Source organism: Ictidomys tridecemlineatus, chromosome 5 (assembly GCF_052094955.1).
Source record: "Ictidomys tridecemlineatus isolate mIctTri1 chromosome 5, mIctTri1.hap1, whole genome shotgun sequence".
NCBI classification, from domain to species: domain Eukaryota; kingdom Metazoa; phylum Chordata; class Mammalia; order Rodentia; family Sciuridae; genus Ictidomys; species Ictidomys tridecemlineatus.
In genome coordinates this window covers 172,714,685-172,731,573 of record NC_135481.1, presented here as the reverse complement: position 1 = coordinate 172,731,573, position 16,889 = coordinate 172,714,685, and the positions used below count along the sequence as shown (strand labels likewise).

The window sequence follows — 16,889 nt, the reverse complement described above, 5'->3', positions numbered from 1 at the left end:
AAAATGCTTAAAGAGAATACCAGCTGGGTGCGGAGATTTATGCCTATAATTCTAGCTATTCAGGAGGCTGAGGTAGCAGGATCGCAAGTATGAGACCAATTTGGGAATTTTGCAAGACCCTGTCTCAAAAAAGGATTGGGGATATAACTCAGTTGTAGAGCACCCCTCACCTCTGGGTTCAATACCTAGTATCAAAAGCAAGCAAGCAAGCAAGCACAGAGGAGGTTTTGACTTTGGGTATGGGCATGTCAGGAAGGCAGCTGTCATTTTCACTGGTCTTTAAAAGATAAAGGAACATGGGCTGGGGATATAGCTCAGTTTGTAGAGTGCTTGCCTCACATGCACAAGACCCTGGGTTCAGTCCCCAGCACCACAAAAAAAAAAAAGGAACAGTCCTTGAGGAAAGCAAGTGAGTCATGATGTAGCTCAGCCACATTCAGGAGCAGCAATGAGATGGGATTTGTAGCCAGGGCACAGCATGAGGAGGGAAGCTGTCAGGAGGCTGGGCGTTACAGATTATCACAGACTTTATGTATCTCCACTTCTGACAGTCCTTTCAAACTTGAATCTGCCCTCTCAGAATGAGAAGTGTTGCATATGTCCCCCTCATTAAGCTTCCACCATCCCCAAGGCAGATAGGAATACTGCCTTCCAAGCTAACCACCACCAGAAGGACTCATGCATTTCAAGTCCTGCTTCTCTGAGTCAGGGCAATAAGAGGAATCATTTTGCCCCTGCTAGGATCAAAAGAAAAGAAAAGTGGTCTGGTGATGGGAGGGATGATGTGGTATCATTAGAACTGTGTTGTTTATAACTGAGAACTTGGCATCATCTGTGTTTCAGATGCAGTATGTTTTTATATACCAAGCCCTTCTGGAGCATTATCTCTATGGGGATACAGAACTGGAAGTGACCTCTCTAGAAACCCACCTGCAAAAAATTTACAACAAAATCCCAGGGACCAGCAACAATGGATTGGAAGAAGAGTTTAAGGTGAGTTGGTACTAGATGACCAACTCCAGATTGAAGGGTCCATTTGGTCTAGGAATTGTGGGTGTGGGTAAATGACTCCTTGTGCATTTGCCTGCAGATGGTAAGACCCCTGGTGAGGCATGCCAGTGGTTTAAGGAAGTGGCCCTTTCAGCTCCTGTTATTCTCAACTCATCTTCCGTGTTAGGAGTCACTTCAGTTTGGTTTAGGGGGAAAGAAAAACAGGTAACCATGTTTTTGTTTTGTTTTGTTTAAAAAAAAAAAAAAAAAGAAGCCCACAGCCCACAGGTGATTTTATATAGCCAGGGCAAAATTTTTCTGTAAGGACCAGATAATAAATATTTTAGAGTTTGTAGACCATACAGTCTCTGTCCCAACTGCTTACTACTGCTATTGTAGCACCAACGCAGGCATAGACAGATTGTGAACAAATGAGTAGGGCTGTTTCTGTAAGACTTTATTTATAGGCAGCAGTCTGGATTTAGCCTATGGATCTTAGATTGCTGACTGCTACTGCCATTAGATAATGTCTCTCGACACATAAAGCCTATGTCAGGGCTGTGTAGCTCACTGGTAGATCATGTACTTAGTATTCATGAGATCCTGAGTTTAATCCTTTCCACCAAAAGCATCCTGAGTCATGCTCTCATCAATGAAAAGTGCTCCCAGAAGCAAGTCATTTGTAGGTTCAGGTGAGAATGACACCTTTCCTTAAAAGCAGTTTTTCTCACACTGTGGTGTATACGCTGGGGATCCTGACAGATACAGGTTCTGATTCAGCAAGTCTGAGTTAGATCCTGACACTTTGCATTTGACATTCTGCATTTCTAACAAAATGGGGACAAATGCTGATGATGTATGGGCTACACTTTGAGTAGCAAGGATCAGGAAGAACATGAGGGGAAGAGGGGATACACATTTGGATAAGTTTTTCTAAGAAGTCTAAGACTACCTCTGTGGTAGAACAGCAAGGTGGGCATCGGGTGGGCCTAGTTCCTTCTTCATCCTGGAATCTTAGCTCCAGGATCATAAAGTTCTAGGCCAAAGGAATCCCAGAAGAACTCATACAACAGCCTGGAAGGGGTTGTCTCTCAGTGGTACAGCGCTCACCTAACATGGGTGAAATAAATAAATAAATAAATAAATAAATAAATAAATAAATAAATAAATAAATAAATAAATAAAGCACCACATAAAAATAAAGGCACTGTGTTGTGTCCATCTACACCTAAAAAATAAATATTAAGAAAAAAAAAAGAGCCTGGAAGGCAGTATTTACTAAACACTGACTTGACTTGTTCCTGAGCTTAAAGAAAGAAGAAACGGTGTTCCAACAAAAACATGTAGAAATGGAGATCAGGGCCCTAGGGGAAGAATAGAGTGCTGACAAGGACCCTGGAGAGGCAGGCCTGGTGACAAGCAGTCTTGTTAGGTTTAGTTACTGGGTCAATAATGTTCCACTTCCCTTCCTCATTCAGAAATTAACATCAATCAAAATCCAGAATGACAAGATGCGGACTGGAAACCTTCCAGCCAACATGAAGAAGAACAGGGTTTTACAGATCATTCCATGTAAGTGCCCTATCCCCTAATTCTTTCCACCCTTTCTACTTCTCAGGGACTAATTAATGATTGGTTTGGAGACAAGAATCAGGGCATTACTTCTTGATGCTCCCAGTGCTTTAATGGCCCCTGTAAATAAAATATCATAAAGAGGCAAAGCCTTTCTTTCTCCTGGGCAAGAAACAAGCTTGCCCTTGCCCAGCTGGGATTACATCTGCTAAGGGGCAAGGGCAGGAGCAGTGGAAAGCGAGAGATTGGGCATGTTGGTGAGCTACCAGACACTGTTCTTCCTGCAGATGAATTCAACAGAGTGATCATTCCAGTTAAACGAGGTGAAGAGAACACAGACTATGTGAATGCATCCTTCATTGATGTAAGTATTGGCTGTGCCTGAGCTCCCAGCACCCCATAGAAATTCCCTAGACTTAACAGTGCTTCCCTCACAAACCTCCCTGGGAGGATCTTATTTGAATCAGTCAGCAATTATTGAATTCTGATACCTTCCCACCCACCTAGTTACTAGGTTTGTCCAGCCCCAAAGAATAGAAGGTGGGCAAAATAGATAGTGCACTCTAGTGTGATACCTAAAGTGAAACTTTACTGCACACTCATCTAGGCTAAAAAAACTGACCTGACCTTTCCCATTCCTGTTCTTCTCATCCTAGCTCCAGCACCCCTTTCCTTTCCCCAGAGTTTGATCTTTGGCCACAGAGGAGCTCTGCCTGGGATGGATTTGCCTCCAGCAGCTCCTATCCTTTCCTAGTGTCTTGTCTCATTGCCTCCAAGAAAGGCCCATCTTTTCCATTCACCCCTCCCTGATTATACCACCTCTTCCCTGTAATTGACCTGGTCTGTATAGGGCTACCGGCAGAAGGACTCTTACATTGCCAGCCAGGGCCCTCTTCTCCACACAATTGAAGACTTCTGGCGTATGATCTGGGAGTGGAAATCATGTTCCATCGTGATGCTAACAGAACTGGAGGAGAGAGGCCAGGTGAGTTCAAAAAGGTCCTGGGCTGTGAGAGAGATAGTGTGAACAAGTGTGTGTATAGGGGTAGGGGTAGGCTAGAAGGTAGTTCTTAATTTTTACTTTGACTTATATTGTCCACAAAGCCATTTTCAGACTTGTTATCCAGTCTGTTAGGGTCTGAGCTATCATCAGCTTCTCCCAGGACTGGAAAGCAAAGCAGTTCCCACCCTTTCACTTTTCTCCAGAATACAGCCCCCAGCCTAGCCTTTGCACACATTCTCTGCACCCAACTCCCCAGGCAGGACAGAACCAGCAAGAGGAGGGATACAAAGCCAGTCCAGGGCATGGTGAGTGTCTCTAAGAAGGGGTCACCTCTTCTTGCTAAATGAAAGAAAACAATAGAATTTGAGAAATAACAAAAGCAAGAAATGTACAACTTAAATTTCATTAATAAGGAAATGGAGTTTTCCTCCTAGAAACATGTGCCCTTTTTTGGCTGAGTAGGTGATTTAAGAGGGATAAAGCCAGAGGACAAGGTGACCCAGTGCCAGACCAGCCATGCTTCACAGGCTTAACAAGGAAGTCTTAAAAAAAAAAAAAAAATACTCCCTCAAGTCAGTTAAAAAGTGTTGTCTGGGGACTCAGAGGTCCCCCAGAGCTCCCAGGGAATAGAAGAAATCTCACCACTACTAGTCATGCCACCTCCATGGGGCACTCTCATCTCAGGGATTCTCCCTCTAACTCTCATTACTGGCAGCCAGTCTGTGCTTCCAATGTGCTTATTCTTTTTTTTTTTTTTTTTAAGAGAGAATTTTTTAATATTTGTGTTTTTAGTTTTCGGTGGACACAACATCTTTATTTTATTTTTATGTGGTGCTGAGGATCAAACCAAGCACCCTGTGCATGCCAGGTGAGCATGCTACCGCTTGAGCCACATCCCCAGCCCACTTATTCTTATGAACACTCTTTCTGTTGAGGTTATACAGTGCAGTAATTGGGTGCTTCTTTAGGCCTGGGATGGTTTGTAACAAGGAAGGATGTAAGGATCAGAATCAATAAAATCATCCTGGAGAAGCTAGCAAGGCTTGGTAGGAAAGTTTCTCCTAACCTATAATGAAGAGTTGAGACTTTTTAAAGCACTTTAAGAGTTTTTGACAAATCCAGTTTATGGTGTGTTTTTTTGTTTGTTTTTGTTTGTTCTGTTTTTAATCCCTTGGTAACACCAGGAGAACAGTGAGGAGAAATGGGCAAGCCAGAAGCAGAGGGGAACTATGGAAGTTTTGTTGATGGCTTGAACTCTGCTGAGCTGGTCAGAGAGGGTGGAGAGATGAGGAGAGCCCAATAGGAAAAGAGTTAAGCACAGCACCCATTCAGGAGTCACTGAGTTTGTTTTACATTGGTTCCAAGCAGTTAGTACCCATTCTGTTCTTGTGCACTTTATTGAACTTTGATACAGGCTTCACACATTTTCTTACCCCAACATTTCATTATGTCAGGTTTGTGGTTTGTGGGTTTTTGTTTTTGTTCAGTCATTTCACTCAGTAGCTAGTCTTCCCAGGCTTGTATTATGTACCAAGTTGACAGGCATCCTTCGTAGGTCTTTGTCTATTATTAGTAACAAGATTGATGAAATGGGAGGTTTGGTTAAGTCCTTGACCTTGCACTCAAGAAAACATGGACTGAGTAACAAAGGCCAACTGGGACAAAAGTGGCTGTGTTATCAGGGGCTAGTGCATGTCTGCTAGCCCTCTCATAGCCACAAGGGGATATGTGGATTAGACCAGAGCTTTACATATTTTTCCCCATTCCATCTGCAGGTAAATGATGGGAAGGCCCAAAGAATAGGCAGAAGAGCTAGATAGGAAGCTCAGAGACATCTCTTGGTCCACTGCCCTATAATGAAATGTAGCTCAGTGAATATCTCTGACCCTGTGTAGTCTGATTATCAGGCTTCTTTTCAAACTTACTTGGTACTGGGGATGAACCCACAGCTTGGCACATGCTGAGCAAACACTGTGCCACTGAGCTACATTCCTACCCCTCAGACTCTTTCAGTCTTGAAGAGAGCTTAATGAGAGTTTAGGGTAGAGGGGCAGGAAGCATTTCTCTTGGGTAACAGTGAGGGGAAGAGCCATGCACACCTAGTCCTCCAATCCATTGGTCAAGCCTGTTATCAATTGGGTGGACCTCCTTTCCTTCTGCCACTGTGCCTTAGCCTCTGCCTTCCCAGGGCCATCAAAATAGCCAATAGCTTTTGCTCTCAGAAACTTCTTAGTGAATCAGAACAGGACATTAGTTGCATTTTTCATAAGGCCTCACTGGCCTCCAAGATAAAATTTCACTTATTGTTTCATCTCTCATTCATGTCAGGTGTAGCTCCCAGAGATAAACGCAGTAAGCCTAAATAACATAGTGAAGGGTGTGTATGTTTATACAAAGTGACACCACCACTCCTTACGTATTATAAAAGTCTGATCCCCAAATATAAATTTTCTACCATATAAATAAAAATCTCAAAGGAATTAAAATTTCTCTTTGAGTTTTCTTGTTCTTTTCCACTTTAACCAAATGGATGCATCAAGATGCTTGGGAAGGCATGGGTTCCTTCAGTGGCCACAGCTTGGAACAGGCATCAGTATGAGCAGGGCAGTGCTACCAGCTCCCGCACTGTGCCAGCCCAACCTGACTCTCATTCTGATTATTTAAAGCATCAGTAGATCACGATGCCCACAAAGTTGATTCCCTACTACTGTTGTCAGCCTTGTACCATAAAGAGACTTAGTGCTGTCTAAGGCAAGGAGGGTGAACAAAGACCCAGGAGAAAAGACAGAAAAGCTGAGCTTAGGCTTTATCAGGATGCCACTGTCCATAACCTGAAAATTAAATCTGAGATTAAACCTCAGCTCCCAAGTTCTCTTCTCCCACTTAATGACTTCTTCACCTGGTTTACCACTCCTTTGGGGCCTTTATTCCTGTTTCTGTTCTTTTGTCAATTTGGTGTTTGTTTGTTTTGGTGAGGGGGTGTTGGTTGATTTACAGTGGGATCTTACTGTGTTGCCCAGACTGATCTTGAATTCCTGGGCTCAAGTGATCTTCTTGCCTCAGCTCAGCTGGGACTATAGCCATGTGTCCCTGTGCCTGGTTTTCTATCTCTGGTTTTGGAGGCATCAGTATCCATGAGGATGATCCATCTACCCTTAGTCTTTCTGTTTCTTGGCTTCCTCAGCTACCAGTTCCCATGGTCAAACTATGATCTTTTCATCCCCATGCCTTTAGAATATTGATAGGACATTCTATACCCTGTTTATCACCTTCAATACAATATGGTACTTCTTACTTCTATTCCAGTAATTGTTTATCTTCACCAAATCTTAGAGCCATTGACTGCTCCACTTTCTCAATGTCAGTCATGGATCATATTTTCACCTTCCTGTGTGTTCTGTTTGTAAAGTTTGTGTGGCTTGTCATTATTATCCTTCCCTTTCTAACACCCATTATTGCCTCATACTTTCTTACTTTCTTTCATAGCAAGGCCTCTACTCTGTTAAATCCAGTTACATATCTACATATGATAGCAAACATCACTGGAAAAAAAAAAAAACTCTGCTGACTGTTCTCCCATTGAATTCATAACCACAAATCTAATGTGGGTAAAGTACTACCTAGCAATTCTATTGCTGGTCCTTCTTTTTTCTTTCTTTTTTTTTTTTTTAAGTTGTTGATAAACCTTTATTTTATTTATTTATATTCAGTGCTGAGAATCAAACTCAGTGCCTCACAATACAGGCAAGTACACTACCTGGGCCACAACCCCAGCCCCCCTGTTCCTTCTTCTCTCCCTCAGATCTGCAGAATCCCCTTGCCTATTCCGCCATATCTTAGCTATGGCTTGGCCTCATTTTTCAAGAAATTGGACAAGAATACCTTCCTCAAGCAGCCAGCCCATTCACATCTGTAACAGTTCTCTTACCTGCCATCCTGGGGAAAGGGATCCTACAGCTCAATGTAGCCATCCACTGTGCTCTTGGTCCCATTCCCACCTCCCTAAGGATCTTGCCACTGGAAGATCCTTGCTACTCTTGTCTGCATCAACAGCTCCCCTCTCTACTTAGCAGCCTACACTATTACATTTCCTATCTTTAAAAAACAAAATTATCTCTCCTAATCCCACATCCCCTTCCATCTAGATACTATTTTTATGTACTTCTTTCTAGACAAGTTCCTTTAAAGGGTCTGCTTTCCCCTTTAAGTTCTCACCTCACTCTGTTCCTTTCATTCTTGACTGCAGTGGGACTGCTTTAGTTAAGATCACGGTGACAAATCCAAAGATCATGTCTCTCTTTTTTTTCTTTTTCCTTTTGTTTGTTCTTGTCCTTATACCAACATTCGAAATAGTCAGTGCTTCCCTCTTTCTTGGAATATTTCTTTCTTTGATTTCCACAATCTCACCCCTGTCACTAGCCTTGCTAGCTCCTTTGTCATTTATTTTGGGACCTCTTTCTCCTCTGCGTGACCTCTAAACACTCTCTAGAGGATTGTATACTCAGGCCTTATTAGCCCATTCGCTTATGACATGCTGTCCTTGAGGATCTCAGCCAAGCCTGTGGTCTTAAATACAATCCATACACCAAAGCCTTAAATCTTTGCCCCCAGTACAGTTACCTACTCCCCTTCTGGGATCTCCTATATTCCTCATGGCCATGCATTTCCCATTGTGTACTAATGTATCCAGTACCTACCTGATATCTTCATGTGGTTGATTATTAAGAATCTCAGGCCAGTGGCGCATGCTTGTAATCCCAACTGCTCAGGAAGCAGAGGCAGGAGGATTGCAAGTTCAAAGCCAGCCTCAGCAAAAAGCAAGGCACTAAGCAACTGTGAGACCCTGTCTCTTAAAAAAAAAAAAAACAAAAAAAATGGACTGGGGATGTGGCTCAGTGATTGAGTGCCTCTGAGTTCAATCCCCAGTACCTCTCCAAAAAAGAATCTAAGGTTTCATATGGCCCAAATGAAACTTGATTTTTCTCCCCACACTCCATGCTAATTCACCCCACTCTGAACTATCTCAATAAACAGGACCATCTTCCACCCCACTGCTCCTGCTACAAGTCTAGGATTTCCCTTCCTTACTCTCTTTTTCTCACCACCACATGCAGTTTATCAGTGAGTCCTGATACCTGCTGAGCATATCCACTTCACTCTAGCTTAACAATGCCACTCATGCAATATACCATCATCTCTAACCTACTAAGGGACATGCACATGGAGCAGTGGTTACACCTCTCACAAACCATGCCAGCACTAGGTCTACCTGGAGTTTCCTGGCAACCTGTCTTCCTGCTTCCAGTCTCATTGAGTCAGTTCTTCACATGGCAGCCAGGAATATTTCTTTCTTTGATTTCCACAATCTCCACAGCACCCTTTTGAAAAATACAAATGTAATCATGTTACACTTTATCTTAAAATCATCTTTGGGCTTTTAGAGACCTTGAGGAAAAAAAAATCTACCTATGCATATGAAATTTAGGAACTTTTTTTTTTGGTTATTTAGTCCCCACACTTAAATTGGGCCCTTCCTTTTAGTTTCACTTGCTTATTTTAAATCCCCTAGTTTTCATTTTCTCCTATCCCCTCTACCCTCAGTGGGCTAAGTAGGACATGGTTTATATGCTGGGTCACAGCCTCTGTCCTTGATACGGGTCTCCCATATTCCTCAAGGCCATGCATTTCCCACTGTCCTTGTCTCACTTTTCCGTCCCAGCAGAATCTTGGCATTTTTAGCCTGGGATACAGTTAGGATAGCCAGTGCTGCTACAGTTTTTTCTGGATTCTTTAAACCAACATCCTGCCTCCTAAGGAAGGGGTCCTTTAGCCCAGAGGATAATAGATATCTGATTGAAACTGCTATGTGCCTTCCATCAACTTACCACAGCCTGTGAACTAATGCCAGACAGCTGTCACTGCCGCCCTTCCACAGACAGAGGGGCGGGGCAGGGGGGGGCTCTAGGGATTGTTTCCCTCTGTTTCCCACCTTTTCCCTCTTAGATGATTTGACTTGTTTGAGATGGGGACTCAACAAGTTGCCTTGGGCTCAGGTGATCCCCCTATCTCAGCCTCCATAGTAGCTGGGACTGTAGGCACATGCCATCATACCCAGCCTTTGGCTTTGTTTTTGAGTATAACCTGCTCCTTTGGTTTTGTTGTTGAATTTTGTTGTTGAGCCCATGTGGAGGGCTAAATTAAATGAATCCTGTCCCCTTCATCAGAGTAAGTAAGATAATTCCCTACCATCATCTGTCCTATAGTCTTATGTAGCTTTTCTTTACTCCATGTCATCCTAATCACATATTTACCAGATTTGTTTTCTTTCAGCCCACCTTACCTGCCTCCCTGTAACCCTCTAATAGCTGTGTCCCCTTGAAACTCATTGTACAACTCTGCCCCCTGAGGTCAGTCAGAACCACCTCAAGTGACTGACTACCCCCATTAGCCAACCAAGGAAGGGTTCCCATTATTGTCTCTGTTGATAAGCCCCCTTTAGGAAGGGCTTCTCTCCTATAATTCCCAGCTATGCCTGCCCGGGGCCTCCCCACCTTCTGCCCTTTTTCTCTGCTATGCATACCTAAAAAGATCTAAAGTACTAAAAACTGTTGGTTGCAGAGCCCATAGTATTTCTTTCTCTTGTAAAATATGGTCTTGCTGCTCTCTTCCCTCTATCTCAATCTGCTGACCTCACTCCCATCTGGAATCTAGTGTTTCTAATGATTTTGAAGTCCGTCTTCAGTCCTGGTTGAGAAATTGTGTGAAGGCGGTATTGTTTCAAGGGAACTGTAACAGCAAAATCATTCTACCTGCCAGTGCCCTGGAGACCAGTGATTAATAACTAGTTGAGGTGCGCCTTAGTTAGGATTTTTTTAAACAGTTATGGTTGAAGAGTGGTTCAGCACCCCATCTTCAGGGATCCTTAAGATTCCTGGAGAGCACAGGTGCAAAAGCACTGGTCTACGGCATTTCCTTGCTCCAATACTTTAATAACCTATCTGTTAGAATGAATTCAGTGTCATTTATAAAGGAGTTACTGAATGATCACACTTAGGAAAAGCAATAAAAGTCAGTAAAATGGGTTTTTAATCTGGATGAGGTGACACTCCTGGAGTCTGAGCTTTTCAGGAAACTGAAGCTGAGGCTGGAAGAACACTTGAGCCAGGAGTTCAAGGCCTGCCTTGACTCACATAAATAAGTTGGATTTAAAAAATATATATATTTTATTAGTTGTAGATGAAGAACAAATAAAGATAAATAAATCTTTATTTATTTTTATGTGGTGCTGAGAATGGAACCCAGTGTCTCACACGTGCACATGCAAGGCAAGTGCTCTACCACTGAGCTATAGCCCCAGCCTAATAAATTGGATTTTAATAGTAATTTTATTTGGACTGTGAGACTATCAATGATTTTTCTTTTGTACTTAATGTTTTCAAATCTTAATGAACATGTATGGCTGAGAATTTTTAAGTTTCAGCTGTTCTGGTTGTGGTGCTGCACGCCTGTTATCCTAGCAACTTGGGAGGCTAAGGCAGGAGGCCAGCCTCAGCAACTTAGTGAGACTTTGTCTCAAATAAAATAAAAAACAGGACTGATTTGAACTTGGCACATTAAATGTTGGGGAACTTAACAACGTGAACAATATGAGGTGTTGGGCAGGTGAGCATGCAGGACGTGATGGGAATCAGGAGAGCAGCAAGGGAGACCAACAGCAGAGAGACCAGTTGGATAATGTAGTTCAGAGGTAGAGCAGCCCTGGGTTAAATCTCTACGATTAAAAAAAAACTAAAAAATCCAGATCCCCCCTCCCCCAACACACACAATGCTCTAAAGAAATGGACCACGTTTTACTTACATATTTATGCCTTGACTTATTCTGCAGACATTAAACACATTCATTTACCAGGTACTTACTGAGAGCCTATAAAATGCCAGGCCTGGGTCAGGTTGCTCAAGATGCAAAGATGAATTGAGACAGATCTTTTCTCCTATACGCAAGGAGCTTTAGAAGGAATTGAGTTAGGTGCAAGCAAAGACAGTAAACCATCTCCTGCAAGGACAGAAGTGCTAGAACTAGCAACCTTAAAGTACCATTGCAGATTAAGGAGATCGAGATCAGAGGAATAAAAGGATACTGTGGACTGGGCTATGGTGAAGCAGCATGACTGGGTGAGGGTGTAAATGGGTTCCACTTTTCTGGATTAGCAAGGTGGCACATGTAAGCAGCTATAAAATATGGAATCATGGAGTAAGGGTGGAACAAAAACATCCATCCCTCTTCATCCTCCCCACAGCCATTTGAGTGTTGAATAGCACTGAGCAGCAGAGTTCTTTATAGACTCTGTCATATTGTAAACTGCATTGTCAACAAGTGACACTAAATGGTTAACTAATTATTTCTTGTAGAATGCCTGTAATCTCAGTGGCTAGGGAGGTTGAGGCAGGAGAATCACAAGTTCAAAGCCACCCTCAGTAATAGTGAGGTGCTAAGTAATTCAGTGAGACCCTGTCTCTAAATAAAATATAAAATAGGACTGGGAATGTGGCTCAGTAGTTGAGTGCCCCTGAGTTCAACCCCTAGTACAAAAAAAAAAAAAAGTGAGAGGTCAGGTCAGGCTGCTCACAAGCAATGCTGCCTTTGCTACACTTAGTACTAGCCCCTGGCCTCTCTTATTTGTCTCGCCAGGAGAAGTGTGCCCAGTACTGGCCATCTGATGGCCTTGTATCCTATGGAGACATAACAGTGGAGCTGAAGAAGGAGGAAGAATGTGAGAGCTACACCGTCCGAGACCTCCTGGTTACCAACACCAGGGTAAGATGTGCGATAGATGGGGCTCCTCCCTCAGGGAAAGCAGAGCTGCCCCTGCCTCCCTGACCCTCTTTTCTCCAAAGGAGAACAAGAGCCGGCAGATCCGACAGTTCCACTTCCATGGCTGGCCTGAAGTAGGCATCCCCAGTGACGGGAAGGGCATGATCAGCATCATTGCAGCTGTGCAGAAGCAGCAGCAGCAGTCGGGGAACCACCCCATCACTGTGCACTGCAGGTACCGCTGGCCCCAGCTCTCAGATGGGTGGCAGAGGGGTGGGTGCAGTGGTGAGCATGTGTCAAATGGTGAGGAAAGCTGTGCAGGAGCAGGTTGTTGGTGAGTACTTGTGTTGCAGTAATTCACGTGCAGGTCAGCATGGGAAAGAAAGAAGAAGCAGAGCAAGCAAAGCAACAGCAGAAAAAAAGTCCTTTATTGTATACAAGCAATCTTTTTATAGTATTGTGAACAAAGAAGGCAGCCTTCCAACAGCAATAAATCAGGTCTTTCAGCTAATTAAACATAGCATACAGAAGTTTTACTTTCTAATCAGAAGTGACCCGCTTCTCGTGGCTAATCTACTCTCGGCCTGGAGCATGCTGAGCTCTGCTCTTGTTAAGAACAGATAATAAAATTTTTCTCAGCGCCCTCTTAGCCCACTTGGCAGAACATCCCGTTTGCAGGCAAGTCCTCCCAAGGACAGCAAACACCTCGTTTTCAAGCATGTCCTCTGTTACCTTATCTAAACCTTGAAGGAGCCTCTCGTTTGCGAGTAGGCCCTCCCAAGGACAGCAGACACCTCGTTTTTAAGCATGTCCGCTGTTACCTATCTATACTTTGACAGAATATCCCGTTTGCAGGCAGACTCCATCCAGGACAGTAATAGTAACGCAGTCACATCTGATTCTCTACACACTTGTGACAATCAAGTTTGACAGACATAACAGAGCTGAGTGCTCAGAGAGTGTCTTGGAGTTTGAACTTGGCACATTAAATACTAGGGAACTTAACAACATGAACAATGTGAGGTACTATGCAAGGGAACATGTGGGACGTGATGGGAGAGCAATAGAGAGACCAGTTGGGCAACATGAGGATGAGGGCCTGGCCTCCTTAAACACAGGGAAAGAAAATGGCAAGTGTTCTGAAAACAGTCAAGGAAAAATGAAAAGACTAAGACCACTCAGCGAAAAAGCAGAAGAGTCAAGGGTGCTTCTCAGGTTTGAGCCTAGGTTACTGGTAGCAGTTGATGTAAGCAACTGAAAAAAGATGATAAGGAGACTTGTTTAGACTTGTTTGGGGAGAAAAGGTGAATTTTACATGGAGCATGTTATTTGAGATTGCATTTTAGGAAAAAGAAATGTTTACCCTGAGTTTCCTTAATAGTAAAGTTTCTCAACAGATTTGTCCATACTAGCTCTCCAGTTCCTTTTCTTTATTCTCCTATCCTGTCAAGCCCATTCCAGTCACACCACCCACTCACACACTTACTCCATTTCAACTGCACCACTGGAACTACCTGTGGCCTCCAGATTGCTGAAGCCAGTGGTCATTCTCAGTCTCATCATACTTGACTTTTTATCAGTATTGGACACAGTTGATCACTGATCTCTCTGCAGCACACTCCCCAAGTGGCTTCTGTTATGGTTTTCATCCTCATGTGCTCTTCTGTTTCCTGTGTTGATTCCTCCCCATTTGTGGTCCAAGGCCCGTCCTTGAACCTCTTCTCTATCAACAGACAACACCCCAAGGAGAACTCACTCAGTCTCCTGGCTTTAAGAGCAATTCCAAAGTCTTTATTACCAGTTCTCTAGGTGATCCCCCAAACACCAAGTTTATCTATCCAATTATCTACTTGTCATTTCCACAAGGATATCTAATGGGCATCCTTAGCTTAGGGTTCAAGTGAGAACTGCTGGTGTTTCTGTCAAGGCCTGCTGTTCCACATCAGTAAGTAGCTTGCCATTTCCCAGATTACTCCAGAGAGAAGCCTTGGAACTAACCTGTTCTTTGCTCTTTCTCAGATATCATATCTAATCCATCATCAAATTGTGTTCTACCTGCATATAATCTAACAATCCAAGTATTTTTCACTGCCTCCTCCAGGGTCCTCTCTGTCCAAGCCAATTTCCCTCCGCAGTAATTGTACCAACCTCCTTCCTGGCTGGTCTCTCTGCTGTCACCTTCATCTGGAATCTGTTCTCAACACAGCAGCCTAAGAGAGCCTTTTATTTTATTTTATTTATTTTTGCCCCTCGCCCTGCCTCAGGAGCCTTTCAAATGTAAGTCATGGTCTGGGGATATAGCCCAGATGTAGAGTGCTTGCCAACATGCATAAGGCCCTGGGTACTATGCGCATCACTACCAAACATATATATAAACAACTATAAATCTCGCCTTTATTTAGAATCCCAACAACAAGGGCCCAACATGATCTGAGGGCTTTCTGTCAGGCCAGGAAGCGGGATGCAACTTAGGCTGGCATTCTCCCAGGGCTCTGACCTCATCCTCACCACTCTCTTTCCTTCCTACATCAGATTCAGCACCCTTGGCACACTCCTGCCTTTGTCCTGAGAGACTCTTTCCCAGATATCCATAGAACTTCACCCTCATCTTCTTGGTATGTCTGCTCACCCAGCACTCGTTCAGAGAGCCTTCCTGAGCACCCTACCTGAACTCTGCTCCTCTTTCTCCTTCCCTGACTGCATGTCTTTTTCTCTGGAAAGATTGCTAAGCCCCGCAGTCCTTGCCACAGAGCAGGTACTCAATGTCCAGTGAAAGAATCGGCTGATGATATTGAACGGGGTAGATAGTGTCAAGGTCAGAGTCTGAATTCCTTGGATTTACAAAGAAGATAAGAGACACAGGAAAGAACCAGCAGGTACATACCATTGCAAATGGTTTGTCAGGGAAAAGGAAGAGAGGAATAGAACTCTAACCTGATCCAGTGATAAGGTCAGGTCAACCTGGGCATGTTGGTAGGTGAACGTCAAGAGCTAGTACTTGTGGAGTGTAGATGAGGGTTGTTAGCATGGTCCCACGGGTGAGCCCTCAGTAGGAGTAACCTGTGCCATGAAGGAGAGGCAGCAGGGGTGCACTGCCTCCCCAGAGGTATGCTGAGTTCCTCTAGCTGGCAGAGGTGAGCACGGGCCTCCTGCCCCATTCTCCCTCCTGTGGTAGCTCCATGGATCATGCACCTTCCCAGGCACCAGACTCAGCTTCAGTCTGCTCCTTGTCACTCATACTCACCCACTCTGCTTGGAGAGCTTTAGCAGGCATAGTAAGTCTGTCTGCTCTGTTTCAGCGCTGGGGCAGGACGGACAGGGACTTTCTGTGCCCTGAGCACAGTCCTGGAACGAGTGAAAGCAGAGGGGATTTTGGATGTCTTCCAGACTGTCAAGAGCCTGCGGCTGCAGAGGCCACATATGGTCCAGACACTGGTATGCTGCTCATGTCTTTGTGCCACCACCATCTACAATCCTTCCCCATCAGGGAGAAGGCCTTCAGAATCCCACTTAGGAGTCCCATCCTTCCCCAAGGTGTCCAAACCCGCAAGTGCCTTGAGAGTGGGAATATACCCTCTATCACCAGTGGGAATGTGACACGTTAGACAAGGGGTACTCGGGTGCCCCACAGGGCTTGTTTATGCTTCTCCCTGGGTTGGAGGTTGGGGAGCAGGACTACTTACCTTTGTTCTGTTCAGGCTCCCTATTAAGAGATCTGACTTTTAACAGTGTGGACATCCACAAATGTTTTCCTGAAACTTCTGGAGTGAGAAATGTTTGAGGGGAAAAGAAAAGTGAATTTTAGGAGGTTTACCAGGAAATGAGACTTTAAGAGCAGAGCACATGCCAGTCTGGCAGCCATGGTGAAGGTGCACCATTTCCCAGCCCAGCATACTCATATTTGTCCTTGCCAGTCCAGTCAGCTCTATTTGCAGAACATCCACTGTGCTAATCCAGAGGGCAGAGCTATCAGAACTTGGGCAGACAGGTCGAGGTGCATGTGGAAGTCCACAAACATTCATTTCCTCTCCAATTTCCATTCTAAAAACAGCTCTGTTAGGAACTGTGGTTCCACATACTCTTCAATAACCTTGGCATTCTTCCCACTTTCATTCTCCAGGAACAGTATGAGTTCTGCTACAAGGTGGTGCAGGAATACATTGATGCATTCTCAGATTATGCCAACTTCAAGTAACAGGCGACAAGGCCCCATGGACAGGAGAATTGCCTTTAATATTTTGTAATATTCTGTTTTGTTAATATACCCAAAATTGTGTATATATCTTATAACTGTTTTAGAAATTGGTACATAGGCTTCTATTACCTATTAGATGGAGATTTTATATGTAAATGTGTTAGCACTGATAGTCCTTTTTCCAATGTTTTATTGGGGAATTAAATAGTGTGATGTTTGATTGATATCGTGTAATCCTCAGCCTGGAAATTGGGCTGGATTGTTCTTTGGTTTAAACATCTTTTCCTAAAGAAGATAAACCCATTCCAGGTAGCTTG

General features: G+C 43.9%; 1 protein-coding gene across 8 annotated transcripts in view; it reads left to right on the top strand.

The window, feature by feature from the left end:
* The window catches only part of Ptpra (protein tyrosine phosphatase receptor type A), a 127,406-nt gene extending 110,610 nt beyond the window's left edge, over positions 1-16,796 (top strand). For all 8 annotated transcript variants that reach the window (XM_040275396.2, XM_005320535.5, XM_078051519.1 and 5 more), the window contains 8 exons: positions 844-993; positions 2,469-2,562; positions 2,850-2,926; positions 3,413-3,547; positions 12,255-12,380; positions 12,461-12,612; positions 15,677-15,812; positions 16,498-16,796. In XM_040275396.2, the coding sequence (XP_040131330.1) occupies positions 844-993; positions 2,469-2,562; positions 2,850-2,926; positions 3,413-3,547; positions 12,255-12,380; positions 12,461-12,612; positions 15,677-15,812; positions 16,498-16,572 (945 nt within the window). In that variant the 3' untranslated portion in view covers positions 16,573-16,796. The remainder of the gene's footprint in view (positions 1-843; positions 994-2,468; positions 2,563-2,849; positions 2,927-3,412; positions 3,548-12,254; positions 12,381-12,460; positions 12,613-15,676; positions 15,813-16,497) is intronic.
* The last annotated feature ends 93 nt before the right edge of the window (positions 16,797-16,889 follow it).